Genomic DNA, 18,111 nt, shown 5'->3' with positions numbered 1-18,111 from the left:
TATGACAGTTCTTGTCCATTCGTTTTTGATACGTTTTGTTATTTGATTTGCCATGTGATTATGGACTTTCCGAAATTGATTTTCCTCTGAGTTAAGTATTTTTGTGATTTTACTTTTTTTGTAGAGACCTATACGAAAATGATTTGTTGTTGGAAATATTTATACCAACAAAATCAATACAAATTAGAATAAGAATGAAACCCCAGTTGTATTCTTTGGCATACTGCTCATAAGTGACTTTCTGTCCAAAGGTTGTCAAACATTTGTATTATTTCCCCAATTTACGATAATTTTTAGAATTAAATTGACAGTTATTGCATAGCATTATCTCCCCAATTCTACTTATCCTTTTAATCCTTTCAATACATCAAAATTGTCTTACTATCATGATAACTGTTTCATAAATCTTCTTACCTGAAGTTTTTCTAGTTGAGATTGTATGGTGTATTTATCACCAGAAGTATCAGAGCAGACGGACAGTTTGTCTCTAGTGTTCTGTAACCAGGTGGCAGCCTCTGTGAATGACTCAGCATATTGTTCATGGTCCATCACATGCTGTTCATATCTCTTCAGCAAGTCCTTTAAAAATATATTGCAAATAAGTGTCAAGAATAAGAGTATTTTACCAGTTGCAGATCTATAGACAAATTTATCAAAAGGATTTTACTCTGACTGACTAGAAAATGTCCCTCATCCTTCTTTCAAAAAGACTTCTTATTTGTGATCAAAATTACAATTTCCAACCATGGCAGATTTTTTCTAAATAATCCACTATTTTTTACTTAACAGACAACAAAACATATGTTTATTAGCACACATTTATTCTATTCATGCATACCAATTTTCATTTATACAACAAATGTATTTTTATGAGGATACAAAACTTCATGAATTGAACTTTTTCAACCAATCAAGATTTGAAAAATCAAATACTAAAAACTTTAATTTGTATGAGTCAACAAAACAATAACCCTAAAGACATTGAAAATAGCTTTTAAAATTCAAGAAACAAAATGACCACCACAAAACATAGCCTATAAATAGAGAATATCATGTGGCTTTTTCAATATCGCATCCGTATCAACCCAAGACACCAATATAATCCCAAGAGCTCTGCTCGAGGGATTATATTGGTTGAAGGTTGATACGGTGTGTGATATTGAAAAAGCCATATTATATACACTTTATTATATACATATACTTCAATTAGATTTTTCTATGTGACATGACATCATATAGATAAGGAGGTTAGAAATGACGTCATACAGATTATAGGTTTGACATGACGTCATACAGATAAGGGGTTTGATAAAGCCTTTGCAACAGTGACTACAATCGATGACGTGACGTCATACGGATTAAAGGTGTGATAAAGCCTTTGCAACGGTGCTGATATCGATATCATCACGGGTGGCTGATACAGCACGCTTGCCAATGATTTATTACACATACAATTTATCTGTATTTACTGCTAAGTATATAATAAATCTTGTTACTGACCTTTGAAGCTGACATAAGTGTTGTATATCTAGCCGACAGCTGAGTGAGCTGTGACGTAACTCTATTATCAGTGGTAGACTGTAACAAAGTCTGGGCTCTCTCGGCCAGGGCATCAAAAGTATTCTGTTTGTCAAGAATAGCCTCGTGTGTTCCCTGTAAAATTAAACAACATACATATACATACTTCTCAAAGACAGAGGGACTTGAATAATCTATCAAATTTAAAAGAAGGTTTTTTTATAATAGTTTTGATCTTTCAACAATATTTCATTACCATGTAGAAATATGTCATCTTGAATCAAATGCTTTTCTTATTCATAGAGGATTTTTGAAGTCCATACAACAAAAAGACCACCGATTAATTTCAAAACATTTTTTTTTTTATTTCCTTCTCATATCTTTTGTAGCAGTATGACACAAATCTATGGAATTAGTGAAATTTAGAGAACTTAGTTCATAAATATGTACCAATTTACTAGAAATAAATGAAATATGATAATTAAACGCTAAAAAATTACAAGGGACATGTAACGATCTGATTTCGGTGATTTACACCAAAATAGAAAACCTCAAGGTTTCTAAATGAAGCTAAATAAAATATAATACCTGTTGTTTCTCCAGTTGTTCTGTTTTATCCTCCAGAGTTGCCTTGAGGTCAGATTCTTCTTTCATGTCAGTCTCTGTATCTTTTATCCACTGACTCAGTTCATCATACTGGTTCTCATACAGGTGCCATTCTTCCATCAAACGTTCTGTTAACAAAAATTTGAATTATCAATAAACAATGTACTATCCTTGTCTGACACTTACAGATTCATTTCTGCATATTCAAAATATTTTTCCATAAAATATACCCTTATGAAAATTTTTGTTTTTAATATAATATATTTTACTTTATTTTCTCACAATAACAGACAGAAATTTCAAACTTAATATTTTTAGACTTGAAAAACAGGCCTGGTAACCCTAAACTCACATATTTATATTTTTACCATGGCATATTATAGGCAAAAAGAGTGAATTCTATCCCCCTTCCCAACCCCCCAACCAGGGCTTCCAAAAAACATTTGAGCCAGCCGGACATTTTATATCTGATCCCGATTTTAATCCCTTAAGACTAAGTCACAATTATGGTAATCAGATGGCCATTCCAATGATAATGACATTAGATTAAAAAACGATTTTAAACTTTACTTTGTTTTGGATGTTTGGATGTAAACTGTTAAATTGGCAGTGCATCATTCAAAGTGTGCACTTCAGCATGCTCATATCTGCCATAGGGTCTTTATTTGTGCAAAATGACATGTCAAAAACTTCATTTTCGTTTTGAAAATCACGTTTTTCTAAAACCGGATGTTGACTTGACAATGGTAAAACATGGACCGTAAACGGATACGTAAAATCTGTGTACGTTTGCAAAGCATGACTGAGTGAAGAAGCTCTTTCCACGTTATTTCTTCAACAAAATGCTTGAAATGAACGTTAAGATACAGGTATCAGTGATAATGTTAGCATTTTGAAGAAATAAAGGATGCATAATTAAATTTCCCACCTTTGCACATGCGCACACGTGTTCTAGTTCATTCGACGTAGTTCTGACGATTTTTCATTTAAACCTTTTAAAAAATTTTATCAAATCATGTAGATAAACTAATTTCTTATAATTTTAATCTTTTGGACTAAATCAATGAGCTACAAACCGCTGAAATGTAAGAAAATAATTGTGAATAGACCGATCAATTTATACGATGTCCGGTACTGAACATAGTTTACCTGTCAACTGAACAGGTAGATATCACCTGTCCAACAACTAATTAGCCTTGATTAAAATTAGAAAGTATTGAAGTAGGGGTTGTTTTGATAGTAATTAATCATCATGTCACTTTTATGACCGGAAATGTGTAGATTTTAAAGGCAAAAGGTTGGGTCAAAAAGATCGTGACTTATGTTAAAATGACCGAAAAAGCCTTGAAACCTAAAATGTATATGACCGTTTCATGCTTTGCCCAGCCGGACTTTTACCGGACATTAATCAAATGTCCGGAATATATGACCGTTTTGGAAGCCCTGCCCCCCCCCCCAAAAAAAAAACCAAAAAAAAAAACAGTTAAAATAAGTTAACCAGCCAAAAATAGTCCTTCCATAAAGTCTACTATACACAAGATTTTGTGTAATCCCTTTCTTTATAAATTACCAAGATTGTTTCTCAAGTCATCTCCATCAGCTACAAATCCTTCAAACTCTGAGGTCAACATAGATAACTCCTCTTTAATGAGTTCCTGCCCTTGGTTTGAGGTTTCAGGCAGTACAATTTCTCCTTTACCAATAGTAGCATTGAGTTTGTCTTTGCCATTGTCAATGTTTCCATTTAATTCCTAAAAATAACAAATAATACTTTAAAACTGAAAATACTAGGCAATATCTCTTCAAAGTTTTACAAACATTACAAAAGGGTTAAATATTCATAACATTTAAAATTAATCAACAAAAATTAACCTTACTCTCATGTTGGCAGCTATGTATGAAAATTTACTCTTACAGAAAGACTAAAGCTTTGACATCATACAGTGATAATGGCTTTCCATAAAATACAGAAATATCTGTTTATTAAAATTTCACATCTTTTATACCTGTAATTTCTGTATCTGTGCCTCTATGGCTGTCCTGTCACCACGAACATCACTACAGAGATTGAGTCTGTCTACCATAGAGCTTAGCCATTCAGAACAATCCATGAATGTATCTCTATAGATCTGATGGTCTTTTACATTCTTCTCAGTCAATGCCGACAAATCCTACAATTCAATTAAACTTGCCATTAATCAAACCTTCCAGAATGCCTACAGATCTGTTTGTGAAATTTGCTACATATTCATTGAGATCTCTAGTTTTTGCTTTCAATAGTAAAATGTTAAAATTTAAATTCCACACGTAAATATTTAGAATGGTTGATTGATTGATTTGTGTTCAATGTCACTTTTAACACTATTGTGCTATTTTGTGGTTTACATTTTTTATTGGTTGAGAAAGCAAATGTGCCTGGAGAAAACCATGACCTTTGGTAGGAAAACTGAAAATCCAAGTCAGGCACACCTTTGACATGCAGGATCCAAACTCACAACCTCAGTGTTGACAGGCTTGTGATACAGATGCTCGACTACTTAGACCACTCAGCCACCAAGACCCCATTGAACTTCGGGAAAACTGCACTCTGTTACTGAACCATTTTAATTTGTTTTTCTTATTTCCTTTCTAGATTGATGCTCAAGCTAGTCATATAACTGGTTTGGTTTATGTTACATCTCTAACTTACCTTTACTTTGTTAAGAAGTTTCTCATATTTGGTAACCAGTTGTCTGATCTGGTTTCCTAAGTTTGTATCTTTACTGGTTTGTTTAAGATTTTCTGCTTTGTCATTCAGGTTGTCAATAGTACTCTGTTGACTGTTGATATTTAACTGTAGGACCTTGACCCTTTCAAACTGTAATTTCTTCTCTTGTAAAGTGTTCTGCAATTGTGACTCTGTTTGTAGTTGAAGTTCTAGGTCATTGAGCCAGCGATGAAGTTGTTCAATACTATCATCATACACAGTCCATTGTGCGAGAGTACCGTCCAGTTTGGTTTTAAGTTCATTAAGGTCACCAGAGAGAGCATCATACTCTGCTTGAAGACCCTGCATCTCACGTCTGAGATTATCTCGGCCAGGGACAGAAGTATTTGGTAAGACAATCTGTAGGTTGTCAAGGGCGATCTGAAGCATGTGCAGTCCTTCGTCTTTGTCAGATGTTAGTTCCTGTAATTAAAAAGTACATAAAAATGATTTTTATCTCTATAAACTATTAAAACTACAGTAGAAACCATTTAACAATTAAGGAATTTTATATGTAAATTGGTACAGCAATTATTCAAACAGATATTATCTACTGAAAGTACTTTTACTCAAATGAAACATTTTGATTCAGGTTTATATTATTAATTTTAATTTCATAGCTATAACATTTTTAAATAGTGATTGTTACAATTTCAATAGACTCAAAAACTGGTTACCAGATAAAAAGTCTGTGCTGTAGTATACACTTGATTCTAATTCATGAACTACAACTGCAGTTGAGAGTGATTTCATGTATAATCAAAGACCAAATAGAGCACTATAGTACTGTTCTTTGGAAGTATGGTTCCGTTCATGGTATTAGGTAAAGTTACCTTAAGGCCACTCTTCATAAAAGACAAATTCTTCAAAATTTAAGTAGGACAATTTCCTTATTTCAATCAATGTATAAACCATTTTCATTGTTTAGTGGATATAAGACCTTAGATAACTTCTTTGCCTTGATTAGAGAATATATGATCTTAGATGACTTTTTTTTGTTTAGAGAATATATGACCTCAGACGACATACCTGTACTTCAGAAAGTCTCTCCTGTACAGCCTTCCTATCACCACTGATGTCTGTATGAGCCTGTAATTTGTTTCTCATTTCCTGTAGCCATGATTTACACTGGTTGAAGGATTCATTGTAAGCCTGGTGGTCCAGGACATACTGTTCCCAACGACGACATAATTCTTTCACGTTGACGTAAACTGTCTGGTATTTTGTACTGAGTTGTGATGCTTGACTAATCACACGAGTGTCGGTACTGACACGGACTAGATCCTGGGCTGCGTCACTCAGGGCATCAATATCGCCTTGATGGTCCAGTAGTTCACGATGGATAGCCTTCAATCTGTCTATCTGTACCTGTTTATCTTTAAGAGTAGCTTTAAGCTCTATTTCTCTTACTTTGGCTTCCAAGTCTTTCAGCCATGCTGAGACTTTTTCTTGCCATGCATCAAATTCTTTCCATTGTCCCATGCAGTTTTCAAGATCAGTTTTTGTCTGCAAATAGGTAAAATCATTGAAAACAGAGTTTTACACAATCTAGCACATCGACTCAAACCTAGAACTATATAGAAACTCTAATGAAAGTTAACTTTCAGTTGAAGAGGTATATGTAGGCAGTTTGACTTCTGTAACACAAGTAAACTGATGTCGTCTGCTGTGAAAGTATTTATTAATTTGGCAATAATTAGTACTGGTGGGAAATATATTTTTGGTATGAACATGAATATAAACCTGTAGATGAAAAATAGAATTTACTGAATATTATTTTGATGATTAAAGTGAAATTGAATTTAACCCAAATAATCCAATTCTGAAGAATATGCAGCCACAAGATTAAAATAAAACTGAAAACAAGTTTCTTGCTATGAAAGCTTACCTTCTGCAGAGCATTGACAAAGGCATCCCAGTCGTCCCTGAGGGCATCTGTCTCTCTAATTATAATGTCTTTACCCTGGGGAGCAGTGCTAGGCAGTACTCTCTCAGCAAGGCTGATACAGTTCTTGACCTTGGGTTCACCTTCCATCTTGGTAGCGACAATGTCCTATAAAAACATGACAAAACTTTTAGCAAAAATGTTATGGTGAAGTAAAAACAATGTCATGCAATTTAGAGGTGGATTGTTGCTTCATTCAAGGAACAAAAAGCTTACACATAAAACTGAGAAATTCTGTAGGCTTTGTTTTACAAAAATTGTAAATGATTTAGTCATGCTGCATGGGAAAGCGGGAAAAACAAAAAATATTTCTTTTCAAAACAACACCAGGACTTCAAATATTTATATGCTCAAATAAAAAAAGCCATTGAAAATCATTCAAACAACATCAATCATGGAATTATATTAGCCATTATAATCTTAAAGAATAATTACAAGGACATGCAAATTTTCATGCAATAACATGCAATGGTGGGAGTTTATTGACTAGCAACTAATAATGAAAACATTCTGTTTGGTTTCATTCTAATCTTTTTTCATTCTTTTTAATGTTTTAAATTGTTGAAATCCTCATCTTCTTCATAGAACTATTCAAACCCACCAATTTGAATGGTTATTTAGGTCATTTTCTGGCATTTATAATTTACTTTTACGATTGATTCTACTGCAAAAATAGAACCAAACTAACACCCACTCGACTATTCTAGCACTACAACAAATCTAAACAAAAAAAACTCTTGGTTCTTCACTTTGCATTTACACTATGAAATTGAAAAATAAATCTACTTTAGTTGCCTTCTAGAGCCATTTTAAATTTACTGCATCAACTGTTTCTGATAATCTAATAATAGCAACACACTGCTACTACTTACAGAAGTGATTTTGTCAATGTCTTGATTCTAAGGTGAAAAATGTGCAAATAAAAAATACTGTATCACTGGCTGTATAAGGTACACAAACCAGGGAGGGGTAGGGAGGATTTATTTTTAAATAAGCTTCCCATCCTGCCCCAAACAGATCTATTTTTAGTAACACTGTGTTCCTTACGTAAAAAGTCCCAAACAAGAATTTTTTTTCCAGTAAAAATGTAATTAATCTATGATAACATTTTTCCGATTATCAGGAAATTTTAAAATGCCCTTAATGTAGGATCAAAATTTTCTTTTATATTTCAAAATTTCAAAATTATGGGAAACTCCAATCTGTAAGAGAAATATCTCAGAAAGAGGTTTTCGTGTATATCCGCTGTTTTGTAATCGAACTAATAACCAGCTACAGTATTCATTCAAAAATTCATGCAACAACTGGCACATGCAAACTAATAGAGATAAGATAAATATCATGTGATCAAGGATAAAAAAAAAATAACTCTTAATACAAAATTGGGCAAAAGGTTTTTTTGGAGGGAAGAACTTTATAGTCTTTCAAATTGAATCAATAACTACTAAAGGCAGAAATAACCATAAGATGTGTCCTCAAACTATGATTTTAGCCCTATAGACATTTCAAAAATGGCAGCACAAATTTGTGAAAATAAGGTCATCCATTCATTGTGTCTTCCTAGATACAAACAATTATAATTATTAATGTGTGTATGACAACCTATATTAACCAATTTACTCTACTGGTGAATTTCTTCAATCCATCATCAAAATTGCAGATATAAAATGTGTGTTCCCAAAACCCTATGATTAAACTTGTCTATATAAAGTGTTTTCACACAGGTATCAAGTCATACCGATAATTGATAGTATAAAGAATCCAGCTATAGAGAAATAAAAAAAAATCTTTGAAACACACAAAACACGGAACACACAGGGAAATATTTCACACCAGGGGAAAAACTTCCCACGATGAAAATAATAGTTTTTGGAAAACAATGAGTTTTTATTTCACAAATGTTATTAGAATATATTGTTTGTATTGTCTTTCACCAGGGAATATACTTTTTCCACACAGAATTAATACTTTTTGGAAAACAAGAAGGTTTTATTTTACAAAAAAAATATTAGAATTTTTTTCTTGTATTGTCTTTCACCAGGGAATATACATTTCCACACAGAAACAATATTTTTTGGAAAACAAGGAGTTGGTATTTTACCGATGATATTTGGAAATATTTTCAGGGGTATTTCTTACAATACACATATAGGATAGTTAGAAGCTCTAAGGATATCACTACAAAAGACTGGAGAAAAACAATAGAAAAGTTTATAGTGAACAACTTACACAACGTCGCTGTTATCAGAACAGAACATAGAAAACCAGTGTTAGATTTCAGACTATATATATATATTTTTACACAAACAGTTAAAAAAGTCACAATCATGCAAAAATTTCTCAATTCTTAGTAAATATATTTAGGTGACTCACATACATGTACATACAACAGATCTTTTTAAGATAATACAGGCATGCCCAGAATGTTATGAATGGCAAAATACTTTTATTTTCCCGCCAAAAATATTTTTATCTCTGGCTTAAAATTTCACATTTTACCACTCACAACAGCATCTGGGCAAGGTTAAATATTATCGTAAAAGTTTCATCTCAAAAGTTAACATTGTCAATTTTTTATCAGCCCGTGTGTTAACATTATTTTGATTATAATAATTTGTAGATATATATTGGTTTTATGTGCTTGTACAAACCCACGCCGCACCCCAAAACATTGATGCTTACACTTTTAATAAGTCCGGTGTAGTAAGTCTGTAAGCAAACATTTTAATTATAACATAAGCAATATATTTGGGACGTGCTAACAAAAGCAAGGTGACAAGATTACAAATTTTGATGGACACATTATGATAAAGCAGTACATGGGGAAATTTTAGTGGTAATAATTTGAAAATAATTCAATAAAAAAATTTCCTTTCAATCAAGTTATTAACAAACAAAAATTTCTAATAAAAGTTTAATTTCTTGTGAAAAGAAACTTATCACATCCTTACAAGTTAGTAAAATAGTATTTATAATTTTAGAGATCTTACAAGAAAATAACAAAAATATTGTAAATGTGAGACTCATAAATACTAATTCCCTTATCTAGAAGAGTCATTGAATATATAAATTCTAAAAGATAAGGAGGAAATATTTAATCAAGAAATTTTCTTAAATAAAAGATAGACCTATAAATATGAAGATTTCTAATGAAAATATACAATAAAGAACAAAGCCACATCAATTTTTCTTGTTTGGATTTTCCTACATAAATTTTGATACAATACACTTAATAAATCAAACTCAATCCAGTCAACATAATGCCTGAATAATCCCTTTTTCTTTGAATTTGAAAACCAGCCCAACTTTTAGTAAATTAATAAAATATCTTTAATTCCCTCAATACTACATCAAAAAAGACGTGAACTCTGAAAGCCCCATATCTTTTCATTCAGTAAACAATATACAAATTGATGTGGCCTAATTGCAATTTAATAATAGTCTCTAAATAAAACAAAACATTAGCTACCTGTATTTTGTCTAGTCTGTTCTGGATGGTGTGACGATCACCAGACACATCAGAACACATGGAGAGCTTCTCACGTATACCATTCAACCATTCGATACAGTTGTTGTAAGCATCATTGTACTGTTGATGGTCAGCGACAAATACTTCATATTGTTGTACACGCTCCTATAAAATTTGAACAAATGAGGTCAGAGACAGTGATTTTTGCAATATAAAATTCACTTATTAAAAGGTATGCATTTCCCATAAGATATTTTATTACAATTATAAACCAGCTTTTAACAAGAATGTGTCCTAAGTACATGGATACCCCATCTGCACTATCATTTCCATGTTCAGTGGACTGTGAAAATGGGATAAAATCTCTAATTTGGCATTAAAATAAAAAAAAAATCATATCATAAGAAACATGTGTACTTAGTTTCAAGTTGATTGGACCTCAACTTCATCAAAAACTACCTCAACCAAAAATTTTAACCTGAAACGGGACACGAACTAACGGACGAACAGACAGCCAAACGAACGGACGAACAAATGGACGAACAGACGGATGCACAGACCAGAAAACCTAATGCCCATAAATGGGGCATAAAACTGGCATATGTTGAAACCAAAGGACATTATTCACTTTTGGCACAATATGGCCTTAAACTTCAACTAAAGCTATAAAATATAAAAAATGCCACAATTTGTTTCTTAAATGGATCTATTTCAAAAGCATTAAGCTAAGTTAAAGGAATATGTTTAAAAATGTTCATTATAAGCTCCAAAGACTGCACATTCTGTACATATCATCAGAATAGGATCAATTAGTGCATTTTTTGTGCCAAAAAGCTTTAAGAAAACTTTGGCTGCAACGTACGATCAAAAATACTGATACAAAATGGTTGTTAAAAGTTGATATTGAATCCGTTCACACACACCCACCCATGCAAACTGACCGTGAAGGAGTTGTATAGCCAGTCAAGGTTGTTAAAAACTTCCATCATCATCACCCATGCATCTATGGGAATGTGTTAATAGTATATATGAACCAATATTTTACAATTTTTTCTGTTATGGATCCAAAGGCCAACATAGTCATGCACATATAAATGCCAAGACCATAAAATATTACATTCTCTATTGCCTATTCCAAGACCCAATTATCAAACATTCTCTATATAATATTTCAAGACAATATAAAATAACATTCTCTATTTAATGTTCCAAGACCAAATAAAATAACATTCTCTATTTCCTATCCTGCTACTTAAGTCTACTTAACAAAAAAAGCAGCAATTATTTCAAATTTGGATGCTAAAGAATGCTGACAAAATTTCTACAAATTACTCACTTCTATCAACTTTGGAAAATCTTTCATCTAATATATATATAAAATATTTAACAATTTTAAGACTCAATATGATACTTTCATATTCATTTTTATTCAAGTCATAAATGAATTATTTTTCATGGACTCCAAGTCCACTTTCTCAACCGTGTTATTTAGCCATAGAGAAAACTTACCAATAATTTGATTTATGCAACACTTGCACTAATTTGATCAAAATATGAATTGTTTTGAAGTATATTTTGAACTTTTCCATATTATATATCTATGTTTATTGCAAGTGTAAACAGATTCATCAGTATATAATGCAAGATAGTTGTACCTTTTAATACTTAAAACTAACCTTGGCAGATGTACAGAGTTTCTGGTATCTTGTTCGTGCCTGAGTAACAAACTTTGTAAGATGTGGGTCACTGCTACTCTGTACGAGTGATTGGGCCTTGTCATTGACACTTTCAATAACTCTCTGATAGGATAACACGTCTTGATGCAAAACCTATAATCCACAACATATGTAAAACTAAAAATCTATACAACACACAAACATGCTACGAGGCACCTTACTTTAATAAAATACATATATCAAAATTATAGAAAAGATTCATGCATTTATCAACATATAGCATTGCTCGTTTGTTCTTTGAAAACCAGTATAATGATATTTTTTGCAAATTTATTTACCCTTTGAACATTGCAGTATATAACAGTAACTTTTGTGCATTTCAAAGAATAAGTGAGCCCTTACAATATGAAAAGCTGGTAAAATATAAATAATTTTCAAACTAAATCATTTAATGAATGGAAAAAAAAAAGATGAATTTCAATTGCTTAGAAAATTGAACAAAATGACAATAATTCTTAATCTTTCTCAATGCTTTGCATGCAGCTAATTATAACAGAAATTATCATTGGTTTCTGAAATTACATAACTAAAATCATTTCATTGCTTATGAGAATTAAATAAATTAGCTAACAGCCATTCTTATGACATATTCAGCATAGATAAACAATTAAAATATCACATTTATTTAAAGTTTTCAGAACAGAACGATACACAACCTTATAGTTCTGTAGCTGTGTCTTTTTCTCCTCAAGAGTTGACCGCAACGGTAATTGTCCCTCTAACTGCGACTCCATATCTCTTAGCCAGTGTTCCACTTGACCATAACTGTCGTCAAAGGATGTCCATTGTACGAGAGCAACTTCTAGTTTACGTTGGGCTGCTGACAGGTCATCAAACAGACTCTCCCAGCCGAGTTTCAATTGACGTAATTCCTGTCTGATTACCTCCCTTCCTTCAGCAGCAGTGTTGGGGTAAAGTCTTTCACCAGATTCAATAACATTGTTAAGTTTACCAAAGCCAGTATCTCTTTCAACAGAGAGCTCCTAGAAATGAAAACAATACACATATTTTCACAGTTTAAAGCTTAATCTAAACATATAAGTAAAAATAAATGGAGAATGTCTGTCTATGAGCCACAGATGCTCCTGCTTGTAAATATGCATGAGTCAACTTCCACATACCAATGCAGGATTCATGTAGTTAAAAATTGTTTTATGATTTTAAGCGTTGTGTATAAGTTTCATAACATTTTGTTAAAGCAAACTAATGTTAGAGAATAGAAACGACAGATTGAGCAATTTTTCAATTTATAGAGGGGCATAAACTCATAAAAAGCCGTATTTTTTCATCAATTTCCAGTAGTTACCTGTATTTTTTCAAGTCTGTCCTCAAGGTCATTCCTATTACCAGAAGTATCAGCACTCTGTCCAAACTTCTTCCTGGCTTTAGTTAGCCACTGACTACAGTCAGTATGTCTGTCTCTATACAGTTTGTGATCTGCAACATTCTGTTCACATTTCTTCAGATTTTCCTGTAAATTAAAAAAAAAAATTATGAGAGATTTTTTGATGGATTGATACCTCATTGTTAAGTTTTCATTGATGTAATTTCATAATAACGTAAAAATCAACAAGATTGTGTCCTCAGTACACGAATGCCCCACTCGCACTATCATTTTCTATGTTCAGTGGACCGTGAAATTGGGGTAAAATCTCTAATTTGGCATTAAAATTAGAAAGATCATATCATAGGGAACATGTGTACCAAGTTTGAAGTCGATTGGACTTCAACTTCATCAAAAACTACCTCGACCAAAAACTTTAACCTGAAGCGGGACAGACGGACGAACGAACGAACGGACGGACGGACGGACGAACGAACGAACGAACGAACGCACAGACCAGAAAACATAATGCCCCTCTACTATCGTAGGTGGGGCATAAAAATATCTTTTTAATTTTGAGGTCTACATTATGAATATGATCCAAATTAAACTTCAAATTTATTGCCTTTTTAAAGATTAGTGAGAATCTGTTAAAATTTTATTCTTTTTTATTGCCATTAGTGAGAATCTGTACACGTTTTCATGTCTTTCCTTTTTCAAGCAGAGAGAAAGAAAATAATACCTTCACAGTTTGTTGTAATGTTTGGTATCTGGAAACCAACTGTGATATTGACGTTGCTACACGGCTTTCTCCAGTAAGCTGTTGTAATGTTTGTCCATCATCTGAAAACTGATCAACTTCTCTTTGGTGACTACGCAGGTCTTGCATCAACTCCTGTAAAATTGAAAAGCAAATTTTAGAAAATACTTGTTACCATTTTTCATATTGTCATAAAGAACAAATCTCAAGTTACTTAAAACACACCAAATGACTTAAGTTGTACTGATTTATTAGTGAGAAAAAAACTAATCCATTCTTCACATGTTGCCTCTGACAGATTAATTAGAGATTTATACCACATACAAGACTTTAGGCAAAAAGATTTTTTTTTCTCTCCAAAAATCCAAAAAGACATAACGTCACTAACTAATTGTGTTTATCAATATATATATGAAGATATGTCCCTATTTAATCTTATACACAGCAGGAATTAAGTTCTCATAACCAACCTCCCAGTGAAGCAAAATAGTCTTTAAGTTTTCTATATCAAAAGTAAAATATTCAATTTAAAATCTGAAAGATAATTCATCAAAACGTAAAATCAGACAACTAGTTAAAAAAAATCAGTGAAAATTTATAACAATAAAAGTGCATTCTATCACAAATGGTGTAATAACACAAAATCAAAACAGAATTCAAAAGCATGTGCATCTGCAGAATGATCATAAAGATTTTTAATAAAACATTTATAGCAAAGAGGTTAATTAATCCTATGAATAGGCATGAAATATTTGCCACTGGATACAAAAAGCAACAATCATTCAATAAATTTGATTTCTAATTCAAATTGTTTAACTTATTTTTATGTGTTATGTTTACCGCTCAATCTTATAATTTGTTCACAAGATTTCTTGCATGTGGATAATTTTATAGAAGCTCTCGTAAGAAAATAAGTTAACAACTCAGTGCTTCTGTTTTAAATAGATTCAGCAACCGTAAGAATTGTATTGACTATTTTCAAGATTTTTTTATAAAAAATAAAGGAATCTGTTATGCATACAATAAGCTTTAGTCAAGATTTGAATGTCTTCATGTGAGACATTATAAGGTCTTCGTAGATCCTAGTTAATAATGACATTGTTAACAAGCTGCAAATCAGTTTGTAAGCCTAAGAAAAATAATAAAATAAATTAAACTGAAGTTTGACAAAAACTGTGAAGGAGCCAGCTTTGTGCCTTCACCATATATAAAACATCTTACTGATTCTAATTGTGAGAATTCTTCCAATTCGTGACGGAATTCTACAATGTCTTCAAGATATTCCTAGAACAATGGCATTGATGCATATAAAATCCATAAAATACCTCCATGTTTTTTCAAAGCATATTATTTTACATTTGAGTAAATAAGCATTTAAAATATTCAAACTACGAAATGTTTAAGCAACGTCTAAAAATAATTTGAATTTTCTCAAAATAATTAAATTGAAATTTAATTACACAGCCAAAAATAATTATTTTAAAGCTAAACATCAGAAATAGTTGATGTTATCATTTGGAAAAATATAAGTCTGCATACCTGGTATCTAACAAGCTGATGTTGTTTATCCTCCACAGTAGATTTGAGAGGAAAGTCCTTGACCTTTTTCTCCATGTCCTTGACCCAGTGAGAGATTTTCTCATGCTGCTCCTCATATTTGATCCAATGTTCGATAGCTCTGTCAAGATTATCATGAAGTGACCTAACTTGTGTTGTGTAATTTTCCCAGTCCATTTTAAGCATGTCCAGTTCTTGCTGTATGCCCTGACGACCTTTGAGAGCAGTGGTATCCATGGCTTTAGCACCTTTTTCTTCCACCACACTTATTTTGTTAACATTGTCAGGTATTTGAGCCAATAATTCCTGGACTCTGTCAAATTTGTTTTGTAATGTATGTCGGTCACCGGAGATATCAGCACACATGCCGACACGATCTTTCATCAAGGTCATCCAATCAACTGCTGCTTGCAGGGAATCGTGGTACTGTTGATGATCGTAAACATTACGTTCACATTGTTGTATTGTGTTCTGAAAATAAAGATAGCATATCTTCATTAAAAATATTCACCTTTTTGTATCAAATCATGATTTTGAAATATCAGACTTGTTACTGAAAAGCTATATTACATTTATTACAAGTTTAAATCACCAATACACATTTTCCACTTGTTTTCAAATTTCATGTCAACGTGCAATTGGTTTTCTATATCTACAAATGAAATTGATACAATATCAGATTCTTTTAAAGTTTTTTTTAAATATCTTAAGGATATTTAAAGCAGTTTATCAAAAATACAAAAGATTAAAAATTCTAGAGATTCAATTAAGTGTTCATGAACCATACAAACCTTAGCAGTCTGGCAAAGATCTTCATATCTAGAGTTGATATCAGTGATGAAGGCAGCTACTTCAGGATTATTTGTGCTGTGTAGTACACCCTGGGCTTTCTCTATCACAGAATCTACAAGTCTCTGGTGGGATGTTATGTCTGATAGTACAGGCTGTAAAATATATAAATTAACATTGATTATAATGAAACAATAGAGGAATACAGTTAAAGACATAAACAAAATTCTGCTACGTAAAACATGGAAATTATGGATAGTTTCCTTTATTTATACATTTATGAATTAAAGAAGACTAGAATAGAGTTTACTTATTATTCATACAAAAATTGATACAAGTAATACCTTTCCATGTAGCTGTATTTAAAGATCATATGAAGTAATATAAAATAAATATTCTCTTAAGAAACAATAATTTTTATCCTAGGTATCAAAATTTTGAAATGATCTCCCATTTATCATCGTCTCATGGGTTTTCATGCTACTAAGAATGCATTATGACTTCTCAATTTCCATTGATTGTTGGTTGCTTTACGCCACATTAGCACAACAGGGCTATATCGAAGCGACTTCCATTGCAAAAGCATGCGTAATTCATATGACGTACAAAAACACATGATCTGACTATACATTATTAAATCTAAAAATAATATTTCTTTCAAAATATTTTGATTCTATACCATCTTACCCTGAGGTTTTGTAACTGCAGACGTTTTTCTTGTAATGTATTCTTCAGATCAACATCAGCCCTCAGTGCAGCCTCTGTATCTACCATCCATTTCATCAGCTGATCTTGTCCATCAGCATATGAGGACCATTGCATCAAGAATGAGTCAACCTTCCTCTGGGTATCAGACAGACCAGTAAACAATCTATCCCAGTCCTCCTTAGCTGTGCGTAATTCCTGGCGAACCTTTTCACGTCCACCAGCAGCAGTGTCTGGGTAAAGTTTCTCTCCTGCTTCAATGGTGGCATTGAGTCTCTGAAGGCCATGATCTTTTTCTGCCATTAACATCTACAATGATGAGAAAAGAAATTAATAAGACTTCAGATATAAATATTTGATCTGTCAAAAAAAAAAATTAAATTTTGATTTTCTAGTAGGTAGGAGAACTAACAAAGGTTCAATAATCTGTTTTAGTTCATATTTGATCATTCCTATGTAGAGCTGTTCTGGAATCTAGTTTATAAAAAAAATCCTTGTTTTTTTCTTAAAATTAGAGCAGCAACAGATTTTTGTATTTTCTTCACAGCTTTTCTGACATATAAATGAAACTTATCTTAATAATCAAAATATTTATTGACAAAAAATTTAATTAAAAATACAAAGTGACAGATAATAAATATTAGGCCATATTTGACAGCAATCTAATAGTAAATTTTTATTTGGTCTTAATATAAATTCAGCAATATGTGTTCACCTGTCAGTAATTCATCAATACCAAATTACTCTTTTTAATAACTGAATAAATTGTGGACACAGAGAAATGTCTAGCATGTTTGACTTCATTACAAACTTGCTGTAAAACCAAGTTTAATCCACCATTTTCTACATAAGAATTATGTGTTTGAGCTTTTGATTCAGCCATTTAATTAGGGACTTTCTGTTTTGAATTTTCCTCAATATTTTTGTGATATTTCTATTTGATTGAACAGATGCTA

At 32.0% G+C, this 18,111-nt stretch overlaps 1 protein-coding gene across 1 annotated transcript in view; it reads right to left on the bottom strand.

The window, feature by feature from the left end:
* Positions 1-18,111, bottom strand: part of LOC143069143 (muscle-specific protein 300 kDa-like) — a 226,470-nt gene that overhangs the window by 126,456 nt on the left and 81,903 nt on the right. The window contains exons 49-67 of the mRNA XM_076243628.1: positions 17,138-17,464; positions 16,453-16,605; positions 15,644-16,132; positions 15,326-15,388; positions 14,087-14,239; positions 13,327-13,491; positions 12,677-13,003; positions 11,961-12,113; positions 11,621-11,647; positions 10,285-10,449; positions 9,498-9,524; positions 6,759-6,923; positions 5,900-6,376; positions 4,814-5,293; positions 4,131-4,295; positions 3,695-3,875; positions 2,107-2,252; positions 1,501-1,653; positions 415-579 (exon numbers count right to left, since the gene is read on the bottom strand). Of these exons, the coding sequence (XP_076099743.1) occupies positions 415-579; positions 1,501-1,653; positions 2,107-2,252; positions 3,695-3,875; positions 4,131-4,295; positions 4,814-5,293; positions 5,900-6,376; positions 6,759-6,923; positions 9,498-9,524; positions 10,285-10,449; positions 11,621-11,647; positions 11,961-12,113; positions 12,677-13,003; positions 13,327-13,491; positions 14,087-14,239; positions 15,326-15,388; positions 15,644-16,132; positions 16,453-16,605; positions 17,138-17,464 (3,981 nt within the window). The remainder of the gene's footprint in view (positions 1-414; positions 580-1,500; positions 1,654-2,106; positions 2,253-3,694; positions 3,876-4,130; positions 4,296-4,813; positions 5,294-5,899; positions 6,377-6,758; positions 6,924-9,497; positions 9,525-10,284; positions 10,450-11,620; positions 11,648-11,960; positions 12,114-12,676; positions 13,004-13,326; positions 13,492-14,086; positions 14,240-15,325; positions 15,389-15,643; positions 16,133-16,452; positions 16,606-17,137; positions 17,465-18,111) is intronic.

Source organism: Mytilus galloprovincialis, chromosome 3, assembly GCF_965363235.1.
Source record: "Mytilus galloprovincialis chromosome 3, xbMytGall1.hap1.1, whole genome shotgun sequence".
NCBI lineage: Eukaryota > Metazoa > Mollusca > Bivalvia > Mytilida > Mytilidae > Mytilus > Mytilus galloprovincialis.
Note: the sequence above shows the minus strand (reverse complement) of the source record. Positions and strands in the feature narration are given on the sequence as shown.